Consider the following 24,192-nt stretch of genomic DNA (forward strand, 5'->3'; position numbering starts at 1 on the left):
AACAAGTCCACCCACAGTGTTAGCACCTAGCACAGTGAGGCTGTATTTTGAGCACCTCTAGGCACAATTATAAATAATAAGCATAAGTAAAATGCATAGCCTGGAGAGCATACATGGCACACGAGTTATGATATTCTGAAGAGGAATACATTAGGCTTTTTTTTGATTTTTTTTTAATACAAATCTAAATATAAAATTTATGCAAGGGTATATTTAATCTTAAAAATGTTTAATACCAAGAAGACCTTTTTTTTTCACCCAGGCACATTTTACTCCCAGCAGTAACCTGTGACCTGGTGGCCATCTCACATATACACATGGCATTGACTTTTTATATGCAGGAGTAAGCATACTTAATTCAAGAGGTGTAAATAACCAGGCAAGCAGAACTCCAGAAGGGTGAAAAACAAAAAAAAAAAATGTTTTGAATTTAGACAGCAGTGAAACAGCAAAGAAAGGCTGCAATATGTAAAAGAAGAAAGCTGACACTTACTGTTTTGATGTCTTCATTAATATATGTGTCGTTCATTATGAACTGAGGGTAACCCACTTTTGCCATAACTGCTTTCGCCTTTGAAAAAGAAAAAAGAAGAAAATGTTGGCAGACTTCATTTCTCAGTGTATGGCTTTTTTTTTTTTTCCATTCTTTTCTCATCATGTACTGTTATGCCTCCCAGAAGGCACCATAGTTTAACTTTAAACCAACTTGCCTACAGTGTAAACCTGGTGCCACAAATCAGTTTTGCATGACAACAAGCAGATCAATGCAGTCGTTTTGTTGACTCTTGGAGAGTTTTTGCAGACCTATGGCAATGTGTTTGAATGCAGAATCTTATTCCTAACAGTTGATTTGCCCTAATGACTTTTGATAGCCAAATGCCTATCTTTATGTTTTCCAAAAGATAACAGAAAAGAACCTATTTTGCTACAGCACAGCAGCTGGAACACACTAGTTGTTGAAATGTATTTGGTACTTGAATATGGATGAATCTTGGTCCCAACAGGTAAAGACTGGCATCTTTCCGCTGAAGGTCGCTTCCATTTACACCACCTGAGGATGGCTGCACTCTTTTCTGAAACAGACTGTACTTTCTTTAGATCACATGGCTGATGTATATTTCATTCTCCACTTTCATCCCTCTAATTTACTTGACCCTAAAGTCAATACTAGTTTTAAAATAAGATACTTCTTATTAACTTAGGTTTATTCTCTTTCAGAGTCATGAACTGGTCTCAGTGTTTATGCACAACCCATGTTAACACTGTGGTGTGAAGCAATAGTAGCTGTGGGTAGGTATTCCCACTTGACAAATAATGGCATAAGTATGTAAATAAGTTTAACAATGTCCTCATCAAAACTCACAGAAAAACCAGGAGGCCACCCAGTTATCCAGAATCTCTATGGAAACAATACATTTTCAAGGGAAAAGTAAAAAGATACAAAAGGATAAAAGGACTTGCATAGAAACACAGTATGGCAAAGCCACAGAATAAGTTAAATCCATGACGGACCTGGGTAGCACAAAGCTTTTGCTTTCAATGGGGAAACAGAACATAATTCCTCCTTAAGTCTTTAGGATACCCCACTTCCCCCCAAAAAAGCTTTTCTTCTAACAATATTGTTCTTCAAACACAAACTGCTAAATCCATGAAATACAAACGGTTCAGCCCTTAAATCAACTATGGGCACGCCAGTCCTGCAATCTTCTCCTTGCAAATAGACCCCCAAGCCTCGCTGGTGACCCACCTACTTCCATTTGCTTTTTGGTAGATGGGGTGGCTGTTCAAGGGAGGACTCTCCTCCCTCCACAATAAAATCCTAGCCCCTTTCCTCCCCTCCAGAATGCCTCATACAATAGGACCTCCTATGAAGATCAAAGATGGCAAGAATTAGAAACAGCTTTAAAAAAGGAAGCTGATGGGAGACCACACTGGATTAACCAAAACTATTTTATCTGCCCTTTTATTTTTCAAGAGTCTTTTTTGAGACTCCTTCAGTTTCTCAATCTCATTTCCAACCCAAAGTCATAATCTTCCATTTGTGTCATCACAATTAATTGCATTTGAGATAATTAAGATGTCACAAACAGAAGATTACAACTTCAGGTGGGAAATTAGCAGCAGGAGCAGATGAACTCTTAAGTAAGAAAGATTCCATTGTCATGCAAATATCCTTAGTGATAAAAAAACAATAGAAGACAAATGCTGAGCACAAAATATGAAATGAGCCAAATTAAGTCTCAAAAGAATGTTTTCTCAGTCTTCCAGAAGGCATAGCAGCCTTTAGAAGATATTTTTAAATGCCTCCAGGGGAAAAAATAAGGGAGGGGTGGGAGTGCAATTAGGCTGCAAGTTTGTGTGGAAGAGCATCTAATTTTTGCCTGATAGCGCTGTCAGGTCTATCTGACTGAACTTTTGCAAAGGATTGGAAAACTTCCCTTTCACTTTCAGGGTTTCAATACTAGTTATATTAGTCTCCAGAAAGCAAGGAGGAAAACTCATCAGTTTAGATTTCTAGTAAATCAGCTGCTTAAACAAGTTAAGTGAATTTCAAATATTTTGCATGTGCAGAACAGTTTGTTCAGTACACAGAAATGGTAATCATTTGAATCACTTAATGAAGTAGCTCTGTGTTGAAGCTACATAAATGACCCCCTTAACATTTTGATTACGGTGATGTGAGAAAGAAAATAATTTATATGATAAAGAGGTACTCATTTAAAAACAATTTATAATGCAACTTACAAAAATTGACAGTGATTTTGACAGAAGCAATAAGGATTAACCACATCAATACAAAGTCATTTCACTAATGCTTTAAGCAGTACAATGTCGATCAAAAATTGTTGATCATGTCTCAGTGCATAACAAAAGAGCATTTTCCTTGTTGTGTTACCCCTTAAAAACACCCTTATTTTCTAGACTCCCTTCCAAATGAAAGCAAAGAGATTCACATCTCACAGGCTCCAAATACAGAGGAGTGAGGCACTTCTAGGCCTGACATTCTTCCTACAAAGAGAGAAGTGTGCTTCTTCACTGAAAGAAGCAATGACAGACCCTGCCCTTAAACTCAAGGTGCTAATTCACGGTCATGACCAGGACACGTTTATCCCCTTCACCACATGGCTATTTTGGCCTGCAATTACTGTTGGGGTCTTCGTGGAATATCAGCCACATCCAACTCAGTCTCTTCCTCGTCAGCAGCCCAATGGGAGTGTTAGCTTGGAATTGCCATTTTTTGGCCTTACTAGAGGATGATTCCTCTAGGTGCCATAACAGCTGATCTGACCTAGGCTTACTTAAATGTCACATTTATAACTATTATTTATCATTAATTTTATGTTGTAGCCACAGAAATTCGTTAGTCTCATCAGGCCCCTGCTGTATTGGAAAGAGGAGATGGGAAGAGTTTCTTCCAGCAAGCAGTGCACTGAACTGTGACTTGGGAGAGCTGCACTCACTTACCAGATCACCATACTGTTTATTTGTCACTTTGACAATTGATGTCACAAGCTTAAGATTTCCATGCACAATAAAATAAGATCAAGTACTACTGAGATATTTTGCCAGAGAGGCTGTACAAAACCCTATTAAATCACAGTTTGTCTGAAAGTTTTTTGAAAGCCAACTAAAAAGGCAATGATGCTTCTAGTAATTTGATGTTTTATCGACGCCTGAAGCTTTTGTAAGATATTTTGTAAGATAAATATATGGAAAAGAATGTTACTTTATTGCATCAGTTACTTCTTACCACAGTATTTGGGATTTAGAAGTTTGAGCAAATAAGAAACACAAGTATATATTCTGTAATTAGTAAACACTAAGACAGAGCTGACTAACACCACAATTCTGATACCTTCTTCAGTGTTCAAGCAGTCACGTAGAATCGCAAAGATTCAGAGAAGTACAAACTTTGTTACTATACAGCAAAGTTAGCTCACTACTAGGAAATCCAGGTATGCTTAAATATTTTTATGAAACAAAGCTTTTGCACCTTCAAAAATCACAAATCAACACCACTCTCTGGAGCCTTCCTGAAAACATCCAGAGCAAGAGCTGATGGAGAGCAAAACAGTACAAGGCTGCTGCATGCAATCCATGTCTCACTGTATGGCTTCTGCCAGAAAAGGAGTAAGTCTCAGGGTGGTTCTAACAGTATGATGCAGTGAAAACTATGAAGGTCAGTCATGCCCCTTGAGATCCTACTGAGCTGGTATCCCAAGGCCACCTTATCTCCACTGAGTAGCACACAGTGGTGTGGAAGGAACAGAGGAATATGCTTGCTTGGTTCCAGGGACCAAGAGCATCCCTTTTTGCTGAGGACTTCCCCCAGCATCCTGACTCCGGCCTGGGATGAGGCCCTGCCACTCAGGGAGGAAATGTGAGCGACATGCCAGAGTAAGTCCCCTGTTGCCGATAGCAAAGGATGTCAGCCTGCTGGTGGAGGGGAACTCCTCTGGAGCCGAAACAAATCCATGAGGGGGCTTCAGAAGCCCCTTGAAGTCCCTGCAAATCCTATTGACATCCAGTGACACTGGATTCTGCCCAAACATGGCCAGCTGGGCACAGCACGCAGCCTTACTTACAAAATAGACAAGTTTCTCACTGGGCAGAGGTTGCTGAATTTGTGTTAGAAGTTTCTTGCTTCCTTGGTTACCTTTTCTATTTACTTAAGTAATTCTTCATGAAGGTTGAAGACTCCTGATCCTTACAGTACGAGAAAGCAGAAAACTCTCCTAAGACTGGCTTCCTCTTTGATTATCAAGTCAGTATTCTCCCTCTGATATAATTAAAGTATGTTTAAAAGATCTGGCTTCCAGGAGCCATACACATGCAGGGAAAGCAAACGAAATGTGACAAATATACAGTAACCAACCATGCAGCAACTGCAGACGAATCTCTGTCATAAATGCATCATCCACAACTTTTTATGGTTTAAAGGCTCATTTCATTCCTCTCATTAATTTGCATAATAAATAGTCACATGTACAGGGGGTATTTACCCCAGCTAATGTTAAGCACTCTGTCTAGCTTAGACTGCCTGGCAAATTAAGAATCTCCTCTCAGCAGGCTCCACTTGCCCTAATGAAAATGCAAGACTCTTGTGGGGGGGCGGGGTGCAGAGCAGCACCATACTTTAGAGAAGTAGCAATGACTACTTTGTACACAGGCGGTAGGCTTCTAAGAGAGCTGGCTTCTAAGCAGAGGACCTAGAGGGCAACCGTCCCCTCTGCCATTGATTACCCAAGGAAGTTTCACCATTCGACTCAAGTCGAATTCAAGTTTGACATTCAAACTTGGCACGTGAGCTGTCTGAGCGTCTTTTTCGCCCAGAGTCAGACTGGGACACTTTGTAGGCTAACACCAAGTACTGACATATTGTACTGAATGTAAAGGGTGGGAGGGGAGAGTTATTCCATCCTCAACAAAGTTTTACAAGTCTGACACAGATCTTCTGTATATCAGCTTGACTCACAATAACTTTGTGAAGATCATTTTCAAGTTTCTAAAAATATAAAAAAATAATACAATTACAGTTCACTGAAAAATTACCATGAAATACATTCTGAAAGCTAAAATCATTCACGGCAAAGTAATGTTCCATTTAATTACAAAGATTAATTCAGCCTTTATGTACGTGTCTGGTCTTTACATTTTTCATTGAAAGCAGTGGATTTAAGAGCCATCTGGTAAAATTGCTGCATACATATTGCTGCATCTATTTAGGTTTTATGTATAGAAAAACTGGGAAAATAGGATGATGGATCTTAGTAAAACATAGAAAAATTCCATCACAGGGCTAAAGCCAAATTCTACAGATATCAAGAGAAAATGACTCACTGTCTTCAGTGGGATCTGGATTGGGCCCATCTTAATCAAGTATTTTATTTCCTCTGCAGGGGCCATATGAGACGTCAGAGATTTGAACATTGCAAACTGCAGTCAAAGGTGAAGTAGCAGTGCAAACACAAACTCTTTTACTGCTTGGTCTGAAATGATAATTTATTTAGAGCACTTGATCTGCAGTAAGCCAGCTAGAATCCACACTTGAGAATATAGCTGATCATCAGACTATTGTGTCTATTCTTAAACTTTGTCTTAACCTTCTTTTCATATGTCTGAATCACGAAAGACTGAACCTGTCAAGCATACTTTTTCAAGATTTTAGGAGCTAGTGTTTCATTTAATAAATGATTCACATACCAATTAACACTACACCATATCCCTTTTCCCTGTCTTCCCCTGTACTTTGATAATTACTTTGGCTGTTCTAAATTAACTAGTTACGAACATGGAAAATAAAGTTATCGCTCCATTCTTGCAATAGATAGTTAGGTAAATAACCACACCTAGTACACAATAGAAATATAAAATATAATGGCATCAAATACACAAAGAATTGTTTTCAGTTAAGTACAGGCTGTGGTTTCACAAGCAAATGAATCTAACAACTTTGTGCCGCCAAAACAAAAATAATGTTCAATTTCTCACTCTTCTACCTTGCCCCTCATGTTGCTGTCCATGCTGCTGCTCCTGTTGCCTAGTTCCACAATCTCTTTGAGCTACCTTAGGTGCCTGGCAAACCTTTTCAGGAGATTGCTCAGCTCACTAATATAGTAGAAATGCATTCAATTTTTTTCCCAGCTAATTCTCTGCCATATTAGCGAGTTGAACCACAACACAGATGGTCCAGTGAATGCTGTAGCTTGTGCAAGATAAGTGCTGGGAACGCATGACGGGACATGGGAAAATGGAGAAGGAACAGGAAAGGGATTATGTGTTACATTAACTTACCATTTCCTCTGAATCATCTTTTTAAGTCAAAGCCCCAACAAAAAAATATTACCCACCACATTTATAAAAGGGGCCAAACATTACCATTCTAGAAAAAGCAGGGGGAAAAGAACACACAAAATTTGCTAAGCAAAGTGTTAGTATTACACATTAAATCCTCATATTCACTAATTATCTACAAGATAATTTTATCATAGTCAATATTAAGTTGTAAGCACCTAAAACTTCAGTAGGCCCAACATGCACAGAAGCACAAATAAAGCAACACTTTACATCAATGTGTCGTTCTTTCCTGTCCTAAATCCATTCTGCTTCTGCTTCTCTGAAATAATGATTGGTTCAAGCATTGTGACACTAGTTCCACTGAGGTTAATTTTTTAGTTGAAACTAATCCTGCATTAAAAATATTCATCCAGTTTGTTTTATTTCCATTTTACATTTATAGCCTTTGTATTATAATTATCATGATTCAATATTTTATATGTAAAATAGTACATCTTCTTCTGTGATTATACAATGCATAAATGATTAGACGCATTCTTTCCACAAATTTGAATGAAAGCTGTAGTTTGACTTCAGGGAATCAATATATCCGGTTACATGATCAAAATCTTAAAAGTTTGTTTTATCCCCATCTGACCAAATGACAAAAAAAATCTGAATTGATGAATACGAAAAGGCTTGAGTAACTGTTTGGAAAACAAACACAAGAATCTCAAGCCATCCTTGGGCAATGAGAATGCAAAGAAAGCAGAGACTACAGAAAGGCACGTTTCTTGATAACGCTACTCCAACAGCTCCACTTAAATTCTAATATATGGCTTTTGTTTATAGGTAGAAAGTTTTGGATGGGGGGGATCCTTCATGTGCTTGTGAGCGTTAATAATTGTATCTGCTTTTCACTGGAGATACACAGACAAAAAAAGTCTCAACAAACAGTTAATGACGATTATTATTTACCTGATATCTGCATGATATCTGCAATGAATATATACAGATAGAATTTTAACCAAACACTGCTTCAGCCAACAATAAAATTGTTAGTGACTTTGAGAGAGAGATGAATATTGCCAAAGCTAAGCACATTTCAAGATTTTACCCTTAATTTTCATACCAAGCAGTGCACTGTATATCAGACTGCTTACTAGTTGTAAATCTGAAATATTTTCTCCAGTTTTAAGAGAAAGCATTGCTAGAAGTAGTTTGTGGTTGCAGCTGCTAAATGCAGGGGGCGTTCCAAGGCCACTGACCTCCATTTCCTCATCCTTTTGACTTGGCTTCCCAATACAGAAGATGGAAATAATGACGCTTACTTGATTTACCAAGTACACTAAATTTACTGCTGATTTTCTTTTATTCTGGCCAAACCCCCAACAACATTAAGTATATTCTAAGTTAAACATAAAACAGAAAAACAAGAGAGTTCTCATACTTTCTCCTCAGATTTCAGCTCTTTTTTTCCACATTGCCATTTTTTAATGACAGACTAACTCCATGATTCCAATTGAGTAAGAAATGTAGGGTCTCCTCCTCAAAAGTAAGGTGAAAGAGTTACAGTGAGACACACACATTCCCACCTACCCTGGGAATCACATGCAGCACCATGATACTTTCTCAGATTGTCCTATGTCTGTTCCTGGTCTCCCCACAGTTGGGGTGGCTCATTCCAGTGTCATTGGTCTGGGACATGCTTCATGGTCACACTGCTAAATGGAACACGGCCAAGGAGGAAAATGAATGATTTTGGCCTCTACCAACAGATGGTCTCCAAAACAACTCTCTAGCAGGATTCAGGGGACAGTATGCCCCAGGAACCATTCCCAGCAGATGTTGTTAAGGTCACACCGGGTTGAATTACCTCCACAGTCCTCCAACACTATCCCAGAAGTATAGCGGGATGTATCCTTGCCTATCACCTCATGCCACATTCTAGGAAATACAACTTGTACCCTGAATATGATTAAAAACACTACCATTGTAATCTGCCCCTTGGCCTTGACATTATTTCAAACATCTAGCTTGTAAAAATGCACAGGAAATAATAATTATATCTTCAGGACAACACATGGGCCCAAAGGGAGACAGAGCCAAATGCTTTGTAGAGCAGATGTGACCAGTTCATGCCACCTGACTTTACAGCCACGTGAGTCCACTGTAAAGAGTCAAATCCTCCAAGACTAGGCCAGGACAGACAATTTCCCATAGGAGAGTCAAGGACAAATGCCTTAATCCAGTCCCTCTGCACTTATACAGCAGAACAGCACAACTGATGCACCCAGTAAAAGATCTATTTAACCTCAAAGCACTACTGTCCAAAGGCAGTTTTAAGAGCCTGCAGTATTCAGTGGAGCTGGGGTCACATCTGTGGACCAGAAGAAAGGATGGTGCATAGACAACCAAACAGACACCACCCGCGCTAGCTCCAGAACCAGAGGTGGACAGCTGCGTCAGCACATCACTGTGTCACCAGTGACTGGCCACTGCCAGCACGGAGATTTCTGCATGTTATTCCTCTGTACTTTAGTCATTTTAAGTGTGACTACTTGGATGTGACTGCAAACAGCTAGGAGCTCCTCCGGCTGCACTTCAGAGAAGCCAGAAGTGAAACAGTCGTGCTCTGAAGGGACAGACCATCATTAGCATGGCACTGGGGCCATGGTACACGTCGCCTTTAATGCAGCTCTCTAGCTCATGCACCAGAGTTAAACTTAGCCATATCCTTAGTACCTCAGAAGACTGTACCTCATGTCCTTATTTTCACGTACTGCTCCATGTTTTCCAAGACACTTGTTTTAAAAAATACACAAACATGCACATAAACAAGCAAAAACCCTCCAAAATAACCTCAACATCCTTTTTCTATCTATCTTTTGAAATCACATTAGATACACTTACCCAATACATTTTGCACCAGAATCCTGAGGATTTGCAGTGACAAATATAAAAATAAAGACACCTTTGACTGGATTTCAGCATGTTAGTGAGCTGCGAAATTACTACATTGCATTTTTTGTAGAAATTCTTTCCTGGGCTCACTTCATTGCTCACCCCTAATACTCTTTATCAGCCAATCTGACTGCCCACTGCTGTCATGCCACACCTTGCTGGAAACGTGCATACCTTGCTGCAGAATCTTTTCTGCTGCTTTTGTTTGAGCTCTGGGATAGCAGCAGGTTTAACAAAAAATAGCGCAGACTGACAAAATAAAAGTCCCAGAGGACCTGTGAAGTCTGGTGCACTAAAGAGAACTTTGGCTCTGAATGCTGTAACACAGACGGTGAGAGAGTCAGCCCCAGGGACAAGGAGGGAGCAACTAATCTCTGTCCCTATCACAGCTGTATGGGATATGAGTTATCGCAGAGTTTCTCTTGGCAATTTTATGCAAAACTGAATAACTTGTTCCAGAGAGGGACAAGTTCTGACCTCAGTGTCTGTTTGCATCAGTTTATATTCATTTAACATTTTCAAGATTATCTTTGCCTACCAAAGGTTGCAGAGCTGCTTTCCTCTCATCACCCCCACCATGAATAAAATCTGAAAAATCCTCATTTCTAGCCACACAGCAACAAACCAAGCTCAAAGTCTAGATATAGCTGGAGTCACACATGGTAGAGACTAGTTTATCAGTTCTCATTTTGGTTTTAAACGAAAACATTACTCTGCTCAGAATTTGAGGTTTTCTCTGTCTCTGGAAAGAAATTCCTTTTGCTTGAACAAGGACTGTGATGTGCAGAGCAGCAATAATGATGCCACTATTTGTTGTCCCTACCGTGTAGTTATAGAGGAGAAAAAAGGTGTATACAGAGACAAAAATGGAAGCTTGAGTATATTTAGAGGAAACATATACAGAAAATACTCTGCTTTCTACTCAAGACCAAATTTCTCTCTTCAAAATCTTTAAATATTTGTATTTAAACAACTTATAACTACATTTATGTATTTATTTATCTATACCTGATGGAACCATTTTATGATGGAACCCATCTACTACCTAGGAAACTGTCACAGCTTCCCTTCCAAACGAAGGCAGCTGAGAAAGCCTTTATTTTTAGACAGGCATCCTAACTTCTGAAAGGCCAGTAAGGAAGCAGCTTCCCAAATCTAATGATCTCCTTGTTATAAAAGTCCCTTGAAGGTAAAGTCTAACAATACTAGTACCTGAGGCATTCTGAAGAGCCATTTAACATTTCACAATTTTTCTACAGACCTCCATGATTAGCACAGTACCCAAGGAAGTAAAAGTGCTACTAAAACTTCTGAGCCTGGATAGCTCAATCTTGGAGACCAAGGGCTTTGCACTGCAGTTGCAGCCTATCTTGTTGTAGCTTCTTGCATCTTCCTAGTTACTTCAGCAACTTTCCTCTCCATGCCTTGGGCATGTGCATATGTAAGTCTTGGAGAAGCTTACATCCAGCCCAGCCAAATGGCTGGTCTGAGCTACAAGCAATCAAGGGAAGGTCAAAGTCCTCGCAGAGTGAAGAGCTGTACACTGAACTAAGATACAGCCGTAACACCTAAAAAGCTGACCAAGCAGAGAGAAAGGTTACAAAGGTACCAACAGTAATTAAATATCAAAGCTGAACTGAAAGTCAAGAGAAATTAGGTGCCTAATTGTCATTTATACTATTGCAAATTACCACCTCTACTCCACAGCATATTTTTTGAATAACCATTTGAACTTAAGCTTAGTGAATCACATTCTAAACTTATTCTGCTGTAGCCACATTTGAAACCTGCTTTTTAAATGGTCTCCTGGGCAGCAAATAATGTCTAGTAAAAAACTTCCCCAAGCAGGTGAATGACTGGCAAAGCAGAATATACATACCAAAAAGCACTGTGAGTTTGCACTCATAATCTGCATATATATATTGCATATATATCAACATATATATGGATCCAAATGAAACTACCTATTAAATGGCTTTCAGCTGCCACACACAGTGAAATAACCTGATACCTAGTATGAAGAGGAGTGCTATGTGGGTCTCTGGTGGAGAGCAAGTCTCTCTTTTAAGTGCCAGTAAAAAAAGAATGGGACTGAAAGGAAGGCTTCAGTTCACCCTCCCAAGCAAGGAGGACAGCTGGCAGGGTTACTTGATCCTGGCTGCCCCTTCAGCCCACTCACAGCAGTGAACATGCAGCTTGTTAGAAGATTGCACCAGGGTATAAACTAAGGCTTGTCATGAATTCAGAGAGCCATTCAGCTCTCCTACGAGGGCAGCAAAGCTGCAAAAGAAGATTAGGATGGAGGGTTTGAGGAGTGAGTAGTTTAAGCAGGCCCACTAAATCAGCCTGAGATATTAAGTCAGAGCCGGCTAGCTAGTCTCACCTTACTGCACGCTGCAGAACTGAAGCTGGCCCTCTGTGTCCAGACCTAAATGTAAGAGAAAGAACTTGGGGGCCTGGGCTTTCCAGGTGCATATGAGAACAGAAGAAGACAAGCACACTACACCTTCTTAAACAGCTGTTAGTCTGACTTCTGCCTGGAAGAGTCAGTGGCCCTTGGAATTTGATTCATGGGGCAGAAAAGTAGGATAACACTGGAGCTTTCTGTTTATGCAAGTCTAGTACCATCTCTACCTGTCTCTGTATTTAAAACTAGGAATTGCAGGTCTATTGGAAACAAAGAGAGAATTCAAGTAGATACCTAGCTGTGCCCTCACAAACTCCCCCTCCAAATAGAAAAGGGATTCCCTCATGCCTCAATATGTATTACTGTTCAGCTAGGGTGCCGCACTCTCTTCACAGTCATTCCTCTACAGATGGTAATTTTCCTTGGTAACACAACAAGAACACAAAAGTTAAAGCTAAAAATGTCTTTCAGGCAGACTTTCAGGGGTCACTGAGGTAGGACTTCTTGGCCCTTTGGAAGAATTAAGTGCCTTTAGCATACCTGCACTTTTGCATTGCATTTCTGCCACAAAAGCTTCAGATTCATCCCAGTTCCTATGAGCCTGTGAATATGTGTCCATCCATCTTTCTGTCTCCCTCCTTCTATTTTGAGCATGAGATTTGTCACAAATGCTTTGATGTCACGCAACCATCCTGGCCTTATGGAGCTGTGACGGAGTCTGAAAAACGACAGCTGTGAGATCAGCGTTAAATACAATTTCCTTTCCCTTCACCTGTTTTCCACTATCTGTTTGCATGGTGCTCAGGTTATTAATGGAACTGACATCCTTGTACAACTGAGTGAGCAGAAGCAGCAGCCAGATAACAAGGGAGAAGTTGACAGCAGTGATCTAACCCCAGAGATAAGAGATAAGCAAACATGCTGTGGCTATTAGTTTCAGCTCTGGCCAAGGGAGAAGAACATCTCCTGTGGCTGCTGAACAGAAAAATCGAGTACTCCTGAGGAGGTTAAATTAAATTTGGGATGTGGAAGAGGTTATTGTTTGAGTTTAAAAATTAAAAAGTCTGATGAAAAATAAGAAATTGACTCAAAAAAAATTCACTGATGGAAAGTGAAAATTTATTTTTATTCAAGGAAAAGCATGGAACATTTTCTCACTACAAGGAAAGTATCTTTCATTCTCTTTATCTTCCAGCTGAAAAATGTTGCCCTTAACATTGGCATTTTCCAAACAGATATCTCAGGGAAGGCATGGGAGTGTTGGATTCAGTGTCCTGGGCCAAATTCCAAAGTAAGTAAGTAGAGCAAACTTTTTAAATCCCTACGTGATTTCTAAACTAGAGGTTAGAAATATATACAGCATATACTTTCCTTCTTGCTTCCTGTCAATTTGTCCACTTCTCTTCACCCATTCCTGCACTCCATAGGAGAAAGATGAGTTACACTGTGAACATAAGCTCCTGGTAATACATTTAATGCCTAAGAGAACTATAAGCTTGTAGTAAACCAGTTAAAATGTGGCTGCCTCTTCTGAACTCCAACCCATGTTTCAACATACCAGAAGACTTGGCTCGTTGACCCCTGCAGTGAAGCTGTCACAACACAGGCAGGATCTTAATCTTTAATTTTTACATCAAAGTAGTACCCCAGAAAAGGACTCCACTAATTTCAGAAAGTTCACTTCCATAGAAAGAAATGTATAGCTCAGGTTCAGTCGGCATGGAACAGAAGTACACTTTCCAGTTAGAAAATGACAAAAGTTGTTGCAAGCAGATCTGAATCTCCCTCTAATGAAAACAGTAAATTTTGAGATAAGCACTCACTCCCATTGGCTTTTGAACGGGAATAAAGTGTCTAAACACAATGCAATGCCTTTGGAAATTTCTGCCTCTTTTCCTTGATTTTTTGAAGCAAGTCTGGCAGATCCTACTAATGTTCCGATGCAGTTTTATACTTTCTGAAGTTCTCTGACATTTTTGGAACAAAGATATTAAGTCATCTAAAAAAAAAAAAAAAAAAAAAAAAAAAGGTGAAAGGTGTCTGGGATATTCTCTTTTGAAATTCCATCCCTCTCTCCTTGTGAAGTATCATTCTTTCAGCCTCATGTTGGCCTTCCTTCCAGAAAAATTATTTTGCATAGGATAGGTCGACAGATCCCAGGAGGCACAAAAAGCATTTTTCTTATTGCTGAGCACCTAATGACCATTCTCAAGACTAAATGCTTTGTCATCTCTGTGAAAAATTAGCATCGCATTAAGCAAGATTAATTTCAGCTCCTGGAGCTGTGGTGTCTGGCCTTTCTGGCTGGGTGTGCCTCAATCTTAATGAAAAGCTATACTTTACAACTGTATCTAATACATCGTGAACAGTCTATTTGAATATATGCAGTAGATTCCGTACGCCTTGGACATAATGCAATGCCAGAGTTATAAGTACACGAGAAGGCATGAGAGAAGAACAGAAAACAAAGATTCTCTGTTTTTCCCACTACAACAGCTTAGGAAGAGTGTAAGACATTTTCCAGACAAACAAAAGGAGATATTTTCTCACACAAAGCACAGTTAGTGGAGCTCACTGCCAGAGGAAGCTGTGGATGATAAAACTGACACAGGTTTGAAAAGTCACCAGACAAACTCAGAGCTGAAAAATCCTAAGAAATTCGAAGGCATCGCTTGTAGCTCAGTAAGCAACTGAGCTGCAGATTGTCAGAGGCCGGGGAGGATAGCATAAACGTACCACTTTATGCTTCCCCTGTCCTTATGTTCATCTCGGAACATCTGCTGCTGCTTGGCCACTGTCCGAGCCAGACATCAGGCCTCTGCTCCAAGGAGTATGGTTGTCATGTTCTTGGTGAAATCATCCAGCCATGAAGAGAGAGGGATCACAGAGAGCTGGGAAACATGGCAGGGACGCAGCTAATTGACTGGAGGGCTGAATATGGCCAGCAAATTCCAGGTTCAGAAGTGAATGGCCTCAGTGGGATAACCTGCAAACAGGTACCTCATTTTAAGTACCTGTATTTTGTTAAATTGGGGTTTTTACAGATGGCTCTTGATTTCCTAAGGGCTAGTGGCTTAAATTACACTGTATTGTCTAGGGAAGTTTACTGCAGCTCTCCAAAGTCACAGAACAAACCCCTTAGGCTAAACAAAGATACCTAACACTGCCTGAGAGAGACACATAGCTAAGCATTATGCTTGTGTTTTCCTGTGGTTCTGTTGTCTCAATCTTCAGACTTGGAAAGATGAAAAGAGAACAAATGTTGTGTATACAACTTCCTCAGAGAGAAATAAAGCCAAGCAGCAGGCAAGTTCAGTAGGCAAAAAATGATTGTGCAGTGACCTTGGGATTTGTGCTCCATGATCTAAAGAGGTTAATAATGTTACAGAAAAATCTTATTACAGAAAAACAAGTTTTTTTGGCTTGTCATCCATGCTTTAAAAACAGTATTGCAAACCAACAAAGGTAAAGGCTATTTTACAGGATATTTGCAAACTTTCAGGAAAAAAGGGGTGTTTTTTCTAGACTTCTTTTGTGTAGAAGTCTCTTTTTCAAGCCTTTAGTTAAACCCAAGAACAAAGGGCATTTTAGGAAGGAAAAAAAAGCGATTAAGAAAGTAATGGCTCCTGCCCAGGAAATTGAATAATTTTACATGTTAGTGATGATCTTCCATCGAATTATTCTTTGAAGAACAGCAGCAATAAATTACCATTTTAAAGACGAGAGTCCTGTTCCCACTAGTCATTTCAATGGAGTTTCAGCTGTGGATTCCCCTTTTCCCTGCGGCCCACCATTACAATACACAGCTGCCAATATCATTTGAGTGCCTCTGCAGTCTGTACTTTCATTATAAGGAAAATAAAGGCCTCCTTGCTTTCCCTCCCCTCCTCATCTGCCAGCTTTTGCAATGGCTGCAAGGTGACTCAGAGCTTGCCCAGCACAAGAGCAACTGATGAGAACATTTTTCTGCGTGGCTTATATAACTTATACAGAACATGGTTTAAGACTATTGCCAGAACACATCCTTGCAGTTGCATTCAGTTGAATTATCTTTTCTTCAAACAAAGGAAAAATTTAATGACCCTTAGAAAAGAGAGATGTTAAAAGAGAAAGAATAGGACTTTAAAAAAAAAATCAGAAATCTCAACTGAAAATTCAGGAGATTAACAGGGACAGTTTAAACAGGTTTCTGATTATAATCAAATACAGAGTAAAAAAATGTAAGACTTGCACAGAGAAGAGGAGGAAGGACAGGGCAGAAAACAGCACATCATAGCTCAGTGCTGAATTCTGGTCTCCAAATCGAAGCTTCTTTGGAAGCAGCATGAGCTCCATCCAGAGAATTAGGTGAGAATTGCACGATAAACCAGACCAGACTACCTAAGTCTGTTAAAATCTTTCTTTGTAAGTGGCTTTCAGATGATCTCTATCATGGGAAGGGGAGAGAAGAATAGAAGGGGATAAGAGAGGATAAAATTATTAGATGTTATCTTATTATATTGTCTTATTACAAAGAGAAAGACAAACTTTAACTCCTAAGCATACAAGGACTACGAGGATGATTCTTAGCAATTAAGGCTGCAAGAAAATTGTTCCCTGTGTCACATGGAATAATACTCGTTGATTTGATCCTTTTTAATGTGGATTGGGCTCATCATATTAGAGGAACTGAACAAGTAGCATTTGGGCATCCTCTCTGAGTGACTTAAAACAACAAAACTGACACAATGACGCATAGACTGAGAAATGTTTCAGTGTTTAGAAGGAGTTGACAGGCTGCTTAAAGCAAAACCCAAGCATCGATTCTACCCAAGGGCCTTTTGTAAGTCCTCCAGAAGTCAATGGTCCCTTTGATAGCAAAGCATCAGAAAGCAAAGAATATAAGGTTGGTCTGGGTCAAGTGCACAGGAGAAGGTGAGGACCAGCCGAGCAGCAGGCAGCAGAAAACATGCAAAACAGTGAGTATCCCTATCACGGAGAGGATTTGCAGTTATTCACTTTAAAGTCTGCCAAGTCTTTTGCAGTACAGCATTGTCATCTAAAGGGAGAGTACAATCACTTTGAAGAACAGAAGAGACATCCGAGATGAGATGTTTCGCTAGGAACATGCTCACAATAGAGACATCCAGATCCTGTAATGATCTTATTTCTCTTTCAGGAAATGGGTAAAAAGTTTGCTCATGACTCAAACGTGCCCTAGGTTAAAGAAAGGGCTAATGACAAAATAAACTGATCACATGAAGCAGGACCAGTAAACAAAAGAACGCTTTCTTTTCTTTCTAGAAAGAAAATTGCTTTCTTACCAGAGCATTCTGCAAATTCAAGAAGGCACTAAGCTTAAAAATATTGAGAGAAAGCTACACATGAATCTCAGCCATTTCCATTCAACATACAGTTCCACTGTAATACTACAGGCAGCAACTCAGAAGAGAGTTAGAAGAGACGATGTGCCTGAATGGATAGAGCGATCTGCTATTTAGAAAAACTGTAAAGTATTTCCGGCCCAAGCTCTGACATTAGGCCCAACCACTCCAGGGCTGTTTTCTGCTTCAGTTTCTCATCCATAAACTGGAAATGAGGTCTAATCTCCTTTGACAAAAACCTTTCACAGCTACTGATGAAAAAAACAATAAAAAACCCAAATGTTCTTTACCTAGCAATTCACTTTCTTAACTAATAATAAAATATGTAGCATCTTAAATTCTAGCAATAGAAATAAGCAGAAGATAATCACACAGGACTGAAATTTGTTTCCAAGAAGAATATCATAATCACAAAATTCCAGGGAGGCTTTAATAGCCATAGAAAACTGGAACAGTTATATTATGTGGTGTTGGGCTCAATCCAGCAATAATTGGCTAAAATGCTACAGTTTGCTGATATAGAAGTTCAAACTAAAGGGTCCTTTCTGGCCTTTCATCTAAAAGAAGTTACCTGCAGCATCCCACTGTCCTCAGTCATAAAGCTGGATGCTCCTTGGATAGTGCCCAAAACAAAGAGCAAATCTGAAAAGTCCCCCAGCACCACACATTTTACCCCCAGTCTGGAAATCTACCAGAATGCCTCTCTACACTGTTGACTTCCAGCAAAGTAGCAATTTCCACAAGTCTGAATTTAAACTTGCAATCTCTAGTCCTAAATAATCCTAGCCAATGTGCCTTGCTTTCAGTGCATCTTTTGGGGAAGGAAGCCAATCTTTTCTCATAAAGCACCTGAATCCTTTTGTCATTGGTGCCTAGAGTATACAAACCACTAGTTTAAAATAAATTATTGTTCCATGGAGTCATTCTGATCATGAAAAAAAAGCACAATGAAATATGCACTAAGAGTTATTTCAAAATGTTTGTACCATATGTCAGTCAGAGCTTAAAGTATAGTTTTGTTTTTTCACTTTCACCATAATATTTTAAGTCATATACCATACATACCTTCTTGTCTCCAACACAAGGCATCAGCCCTGCCAAGCCCTGCACATGCTTGTGGAGATACCATTTCTTTCTAATAAAAAGTATTCCTCAAGAATGCTCTGTTACTACATCCTTGTTACTGCACTAAGTCATTATGTAACATTTGCTTGTGTCTTATAAGCCTAATCCTGTTTCTATTTCAGAAAACCAGAAAATTGTTCTTCAAATTAGTGAGAATGGATTTAAACCATTTGCTATGCATAGCACTATGGCATGTAGCAGTATTTTTATTGTACAGCTTGAATCTAGTTTCTCATGCATATTTGGCCCTGATTCACCCCATTAACTTCAAAAACTTAACTGAGATGCCTAAATTGGGAGCAAAATACCATAAGCTTCCTAAACAAGTCAACAGAAGGAATCAGGCACCTTCACCCACAAAAGATGTAACTTGTCTTCTGGATAGCACTTTCTCTAAGATGGGAAAGGAAGAGTCTTTTAGAGAGTTTTTAATTTCTGGCAATATTTATGTTGTTTCTCTGCTGGAAGGCAGATATCAGAGCTTGAACAAGCTGATTAAGTAGACTGTTTGCTACAAAAACATCTGACTTGTATATACCTTTATAGGTATATTGTTATTAAGGAAATGAATGCAAAATCCTCCTTTTCTTAGTCCGCATCTAATTTGTCAAATACCTAAAATAAAGATCATTATATTTCTAAGGGTTTCTTTTAGGAAACAAACAAGCATCACAGCCAGTAAGAAATAATAACTGCAGTCCATTTGCCATGAGGTTAGCAAGAAAAATTGCATCTTACTACCCTTCACCTACTTTAGAGCTTGGTGGTCTATTCACCCAGCTCTATTTCATTTGCAACTCTGTGAAGTGCACCACTGTATAAAATTTGAACAGGCTATATGTGGAATTTAAAACTTTCCAATAATAAAATGTCTCAACAGCCTTTTCCCTAGAATTATCAGAAAAGTTTTGAAGTCCATGACTGTTTTTAAATCAAAACACTGCTATTTTTATTCAAACACAGCATGCAGGAACAGTTCAGCACACAAATTTGTTCAGAGAGAGTATTTTCTAATTCAGTGCCTCAACAAATGCAAAGAGTCCTATGCATTTCCCTTCACTATTCTATGTTCATGCCTCTCCAGACTGCTGCTATAGGGGCACAGCATTTGGATGAGCTCCCTTTCCATGTATCACATGACATAAAGGTGGAAAACACTAAAAGGGTCTGGGAGATTTGAGTTCCTCTTGTCTTTGCCTTTACCCTCACATTTTATTTTTACTCCACCTGAAAGCTATCAGGAAAGGTAATGCCATCCTCGATTACAACACCTCATAAGTTGCATCCATCTATCAAGACATGGCCACTCAGCTGGGATGGTCACCTCCTCCATGAAACTGGTTTTCAGGATGGGCTTCCCATGACAACATCAGCAAAGGTACCAGTTATGGATTCTTCTTATATCCCCTTCAAGGCTGGAGCCCCATCTGTACACCAAACACCCTGAACTCTCACAGATGTTTTAGATACTTTTATTTTATAGCTTGGTGCCACACCTAATACCCCGATCACAGATGTAAACCTCATTAAGAAATGCACTGTAGAGGCAAATCAGAACTCAGCTCGCAGCCTACATCAGCCAGCGCCAGACGGAGGAAAGGGAGGAAGAACAACTAACAAAAATAACTTTGGGCAGAAGCAGGGGCTCAGATTGCTTAGGTTCTAGCAAAACAATAGAGGCAACTGTCCCTTCACAAATAAAACAATGGATAAATATTGGAACAGCGAATGTGGTCCATGACATTCTCTTTTCATTCAAGCTAAATCACAATTTCCACTGTGTTCACTGTGACAAGATTTTACACACTATATATTTATTACCTTCTCATAAGCTTTCCTTTTTGTTTCAGAGTCCATCCAGTCATTTTCCTTTTCCAACATGTCAATAAAAGCCCAGCGAATTCCTTCAGTTAACTCCTCCATCTGCAAAACACATAGCAACCCCCTTCCCTGTAAAATTATGGCAGAATGATTATAAGAAAAGTTTCAGTGCATGCAGGAATGATGAATATGGTAAGACCACGAATGATTCCAGATCTGACATTATGTCCTCTTCCTTCTTGAAGATTGTTTTCTTTTCTTTCTCCAGTCCTCAGATACTTCATGTCAAGACAAGTTTCTTGTCATTTTCTCTTCTTTCAGCAGTATCACACAACCTATCCACTGATGAATCTTTTTATGTCACAATTGTGAGAATGTCTTTCTTGCAGTCATAATATATACTGCCAGAATTAGTGATTTGGGGAGAGTTTTTACACTTTACTTCTGGATCAGTAGCCCATAGAGAAGAAGGAGTCAGCTGCAAGGTATTTACACAAGAAAAGACTTTTCTGTAGAGAGCATCTGTAGCCTTGTTTGGTTCATGTCATTTAAGACACTCATTAATATTGCCAAAGAGAACTGAATTTGGGCTGACAGTATCATGATCCAAATACAAAACAGCATTCAAATATTCACCCAGTAAGTTCTACTTGTGAAGCATATAATTTGCTTACTGAGGAGATGGAGGCCACAGCTCAGAACATTCAGCAGCCTTGGCTGCTTTTGGGCTCTTGAACCACCCGTGATAATTTGCATCTGAGCAAAGCTCGGAAACCGCACAACCTTTTTGCTATACTAAATCACAAGCATGTCAAGAGCCAAAAATAAAATAAATAAATAAATAAATAAAAGAAAGCCCTGAAACTTATCTTGTGGCTAAGAAAATCATCACATTCGTCTAAAGACATGGACAGAATCAGAGCTGAGATAGCACAGAGCGTGATAAATAAACATTTTGCAAAGACTTACTGGATCTTTGTGTTATCAGTTATGCTATATTAAAAAAAAAAAAGAAATGTCAAGTACTAAAGAATGTATAGTTTTAATCTGTAGATCTGGTAGCTCTGAAATGTCAGTAATGGTGTGGGCTAAGTCCTGGCAAGTAATGCTACCTTCAGCTAAATTGTCATTTACATACGACAATTTATCTGCATGTATGTTTTAATCTGGAACTGTTGTTTATTTGTGGTGAAGTCATACAAAAAATAGCAAAGCTCTTTTGATTATTCATTCTTTCTAAGCCAACATTCAATTGAACTGCATCCTAGGGAATAGGATAACTTAAAGATATTGATGACAGAGCACTGAGTCAATTACCTTAGTGCACTAATGAGGTGAACTCCCTGTATTTGGAGGTCACAAGTTCAAACTTGAGCTCTGCAGCTGGGCTTTGGTGGACACTTAGTCTTTATGCACCAGCTGTAGCTGCAGGGGGCTGGAGGAGAAACCTATTCCTGCTATCAAAATTATTACGGGAACTGCTCAGGCGTAGCTGTAAGAAACACTGCAGGCACTGTAGGTTAGAAGCAGTGCTATATTTAGACACAAATAATGTCTTTCTTGATAAAAAGAAAAAGAGAAGTAGCCAAGGTATGAAACATCAGTGACAAAACCTGTGGAAAAAGAAAAAAAGCCCACACTAACTATAACTAAGGATTTGCTTATCATAGACAGCTACATTCCACGAGCCAGTAAAAAAAATCTGCACAAATACGAGCATCTTTTTCAAATGTTTCCTCAGTGTTAAAGAAAGAGAAATAGAATGGAAAACCTGTGAAACAAAAATGAAAATAGCAAAAATGATTAACTTGAAAAAACACACTCCTAAAAGGATTGCAACAAATTTCACCTGCATCTAATTTTTATCTTCATGGAAAGTTCACCATAAGTCTCAATTCTGTGATCTGTACTATAAATTTTGTAAGCATTGCTTGCTATGGATGCCACTGTGAATTCAGACTCCATAGTTTTTCAAAGATTTGGTCTGAAAGGAATTTGCATCCTAAGAGATACTTTCATTAGGTCACATTTCAACAGAAGATCATTCTCTACTTCTCTCTGCTTTCCTTAATATACCCTCATATATATACACATGAAGAAATGTTTGTCCCTCAACAAAGGGTACATTTCCAGTAGTCCTTCTCGCCCCACTCTGCACAAAGGTCATACTATTTAATATCCCAGAAATGTCTTTGCCAATGAATTGGCAAATAACACATTACAAATGCCATAAAGAATCAGGGAACTGAAAAGTGGGATCTCAGAGAGGAAAGGAATATAACAAAAGAAATGCAAATCTGAGAGGGAAACACATAGCGTAAAGATTTTGCAAAATCAAATCAGTGGGTTGGTCTGTCTAAAAGGGAGTCCTGCTTTTGAGAGTCATCATCTACTATCTCCAGGTAAGGTTGAGGAAATAGTCAAACTAGTCAGACAAACTCAAGCTAGCGAGCCAGGGCTATGCAGAGCTATCGCATAGCTGCCTCTCCCAATGCAGGATGCTTTTTCACGTCTCCTAAAAGGTTGTGCCTCTTCTGCACTAAGAACTAAGTTCAATACCTATATTAGTTAATTTTAAACCATTCACTGTTGGGAAATCAATAGCTGGAAAAGTAGATATTGAAAAATCCTGTGAGAAAAATCTGAATGAGAAATACGTCATAACTGATTGTGAAGGGTAATTAATCATTTGAAAACATTATTAAGGGAAGTGATAACATAGCTATGCTTGAAGTTTTACAGTGAAGATAAATGTCTAGTTAAAGTTTGTACTCAGTAGTGCGGAAGAATATTTTCCTTCACTGATGAGTGAAAAAGTTCTGAATCATAAATATAAATGATCAGTTGGGATGATCATTTACAACGATCAGGGAGGCTCTAGGCCTCCCTTAATTTGGGGAAGGCATCACATACAGTTTTCTTGTTTTGACTACATAAGTTGTGTAGTCAATTTTAAGGGGGTAGGCCCTGAAGCAGAGAAATCTTGACCGCAATTTTCTTACTCAGTAAATACACTAGGACCACAGAACTCTATGATACTAAATTACACTAGTTGTATTAAACCTTTCATCACGAATACCTCTGTTCCTGCACAATCTGACCACGATCACTTGTCATTATGTATGCAAATTAGTGGTGAAAATTCAACCCAGTTTTGATTTGGCTACATATTTGTCTGGAGGATCCCCTGTGGAAAGAATGGGCTGCGCCCAGATGGATAGAAAGTGACACTTCTTGATATTTATTCATTTTTTTCCTTGATTAGGAGGACTCACCATTTCTTTCTTGTCTTCTTGAAAATGAGCATTCACAAACATCTTACCCACAACATAAGGGAGCGCACCTTCAACCAGGTCCACACATTTATCCCACTGAGGCAGTAAAGTTGTGGTTCCATGGATTATCTGTTGGCAGGGGCACGTAACAGGTCATAACATCATATTGTTTAAGGAGAGTAAGTCTGTGTTTATACGGTATAGTCTAAAGCACATTTGTTAGACAGCTATCAAAATGAAATAATAGCAATGATATTTTACAGTTATTTCTATTTTCATCAACTGCTAAGACAAATCTTTAAGACCCTAGAGTTATGAAAAGTCAAAAATTTTAGAAATAATATAGCGGTAATAACTTAGGAAGACTAGACTAAGAGACTTACTAATAGGAAGACCTTTACAAGTTCTAACTTCAGACTAATCTTGGTAGTGTCTCTGCAATCAGTGGAGAGATATTGAC

The 24,192-nt window shown here is 39.1% G+C and overlaps 1 protein-coding gene across 1 annotated transcript in view; it reads right to left on the reverse strand.

The window, feature by feature from the left end:
- Positions 1-24,192, reverse strand: part of PHEX (phosphate regulating endopeptidase X-linked) — a 104,058-nt gene that overhangs the window by 35,990 nt on the left and 43,876 nt on the right. Inside the window, exons 11-13 of the mRNA XM_085310869.1 lie at positions 23,733-23,861; positions 20,458-20,559; positions 494-571 (exon numbers count right to left, since the gene is read on the reverse strand). Of these exons, the coding sequence (XP_085166995.1) occupies positions 494-571; positions 20,458-20,559; positions 23,733-23,861 (309 nt within the window). The remainder of the gene's footprint in view (positions 1-493; positions 572-20,457; positions 20,560-23,732; positions 23,862-24,192) is intronic.

Source organism: Rhea americana, unplaced genomic scaffold (genome assembly GCF_003343005.1).
Source record: "Rhea americana isolate MKP2758 unplaced genomic scaffold, rheAme1 scaffold_329, whole genome shotgun sequence".
Taxonomy (NCBI): Eukaryota; Metazoa; Chordata; class Aves; order Rheiformes; family Rheidae; genus Rhea; species Rhea americana.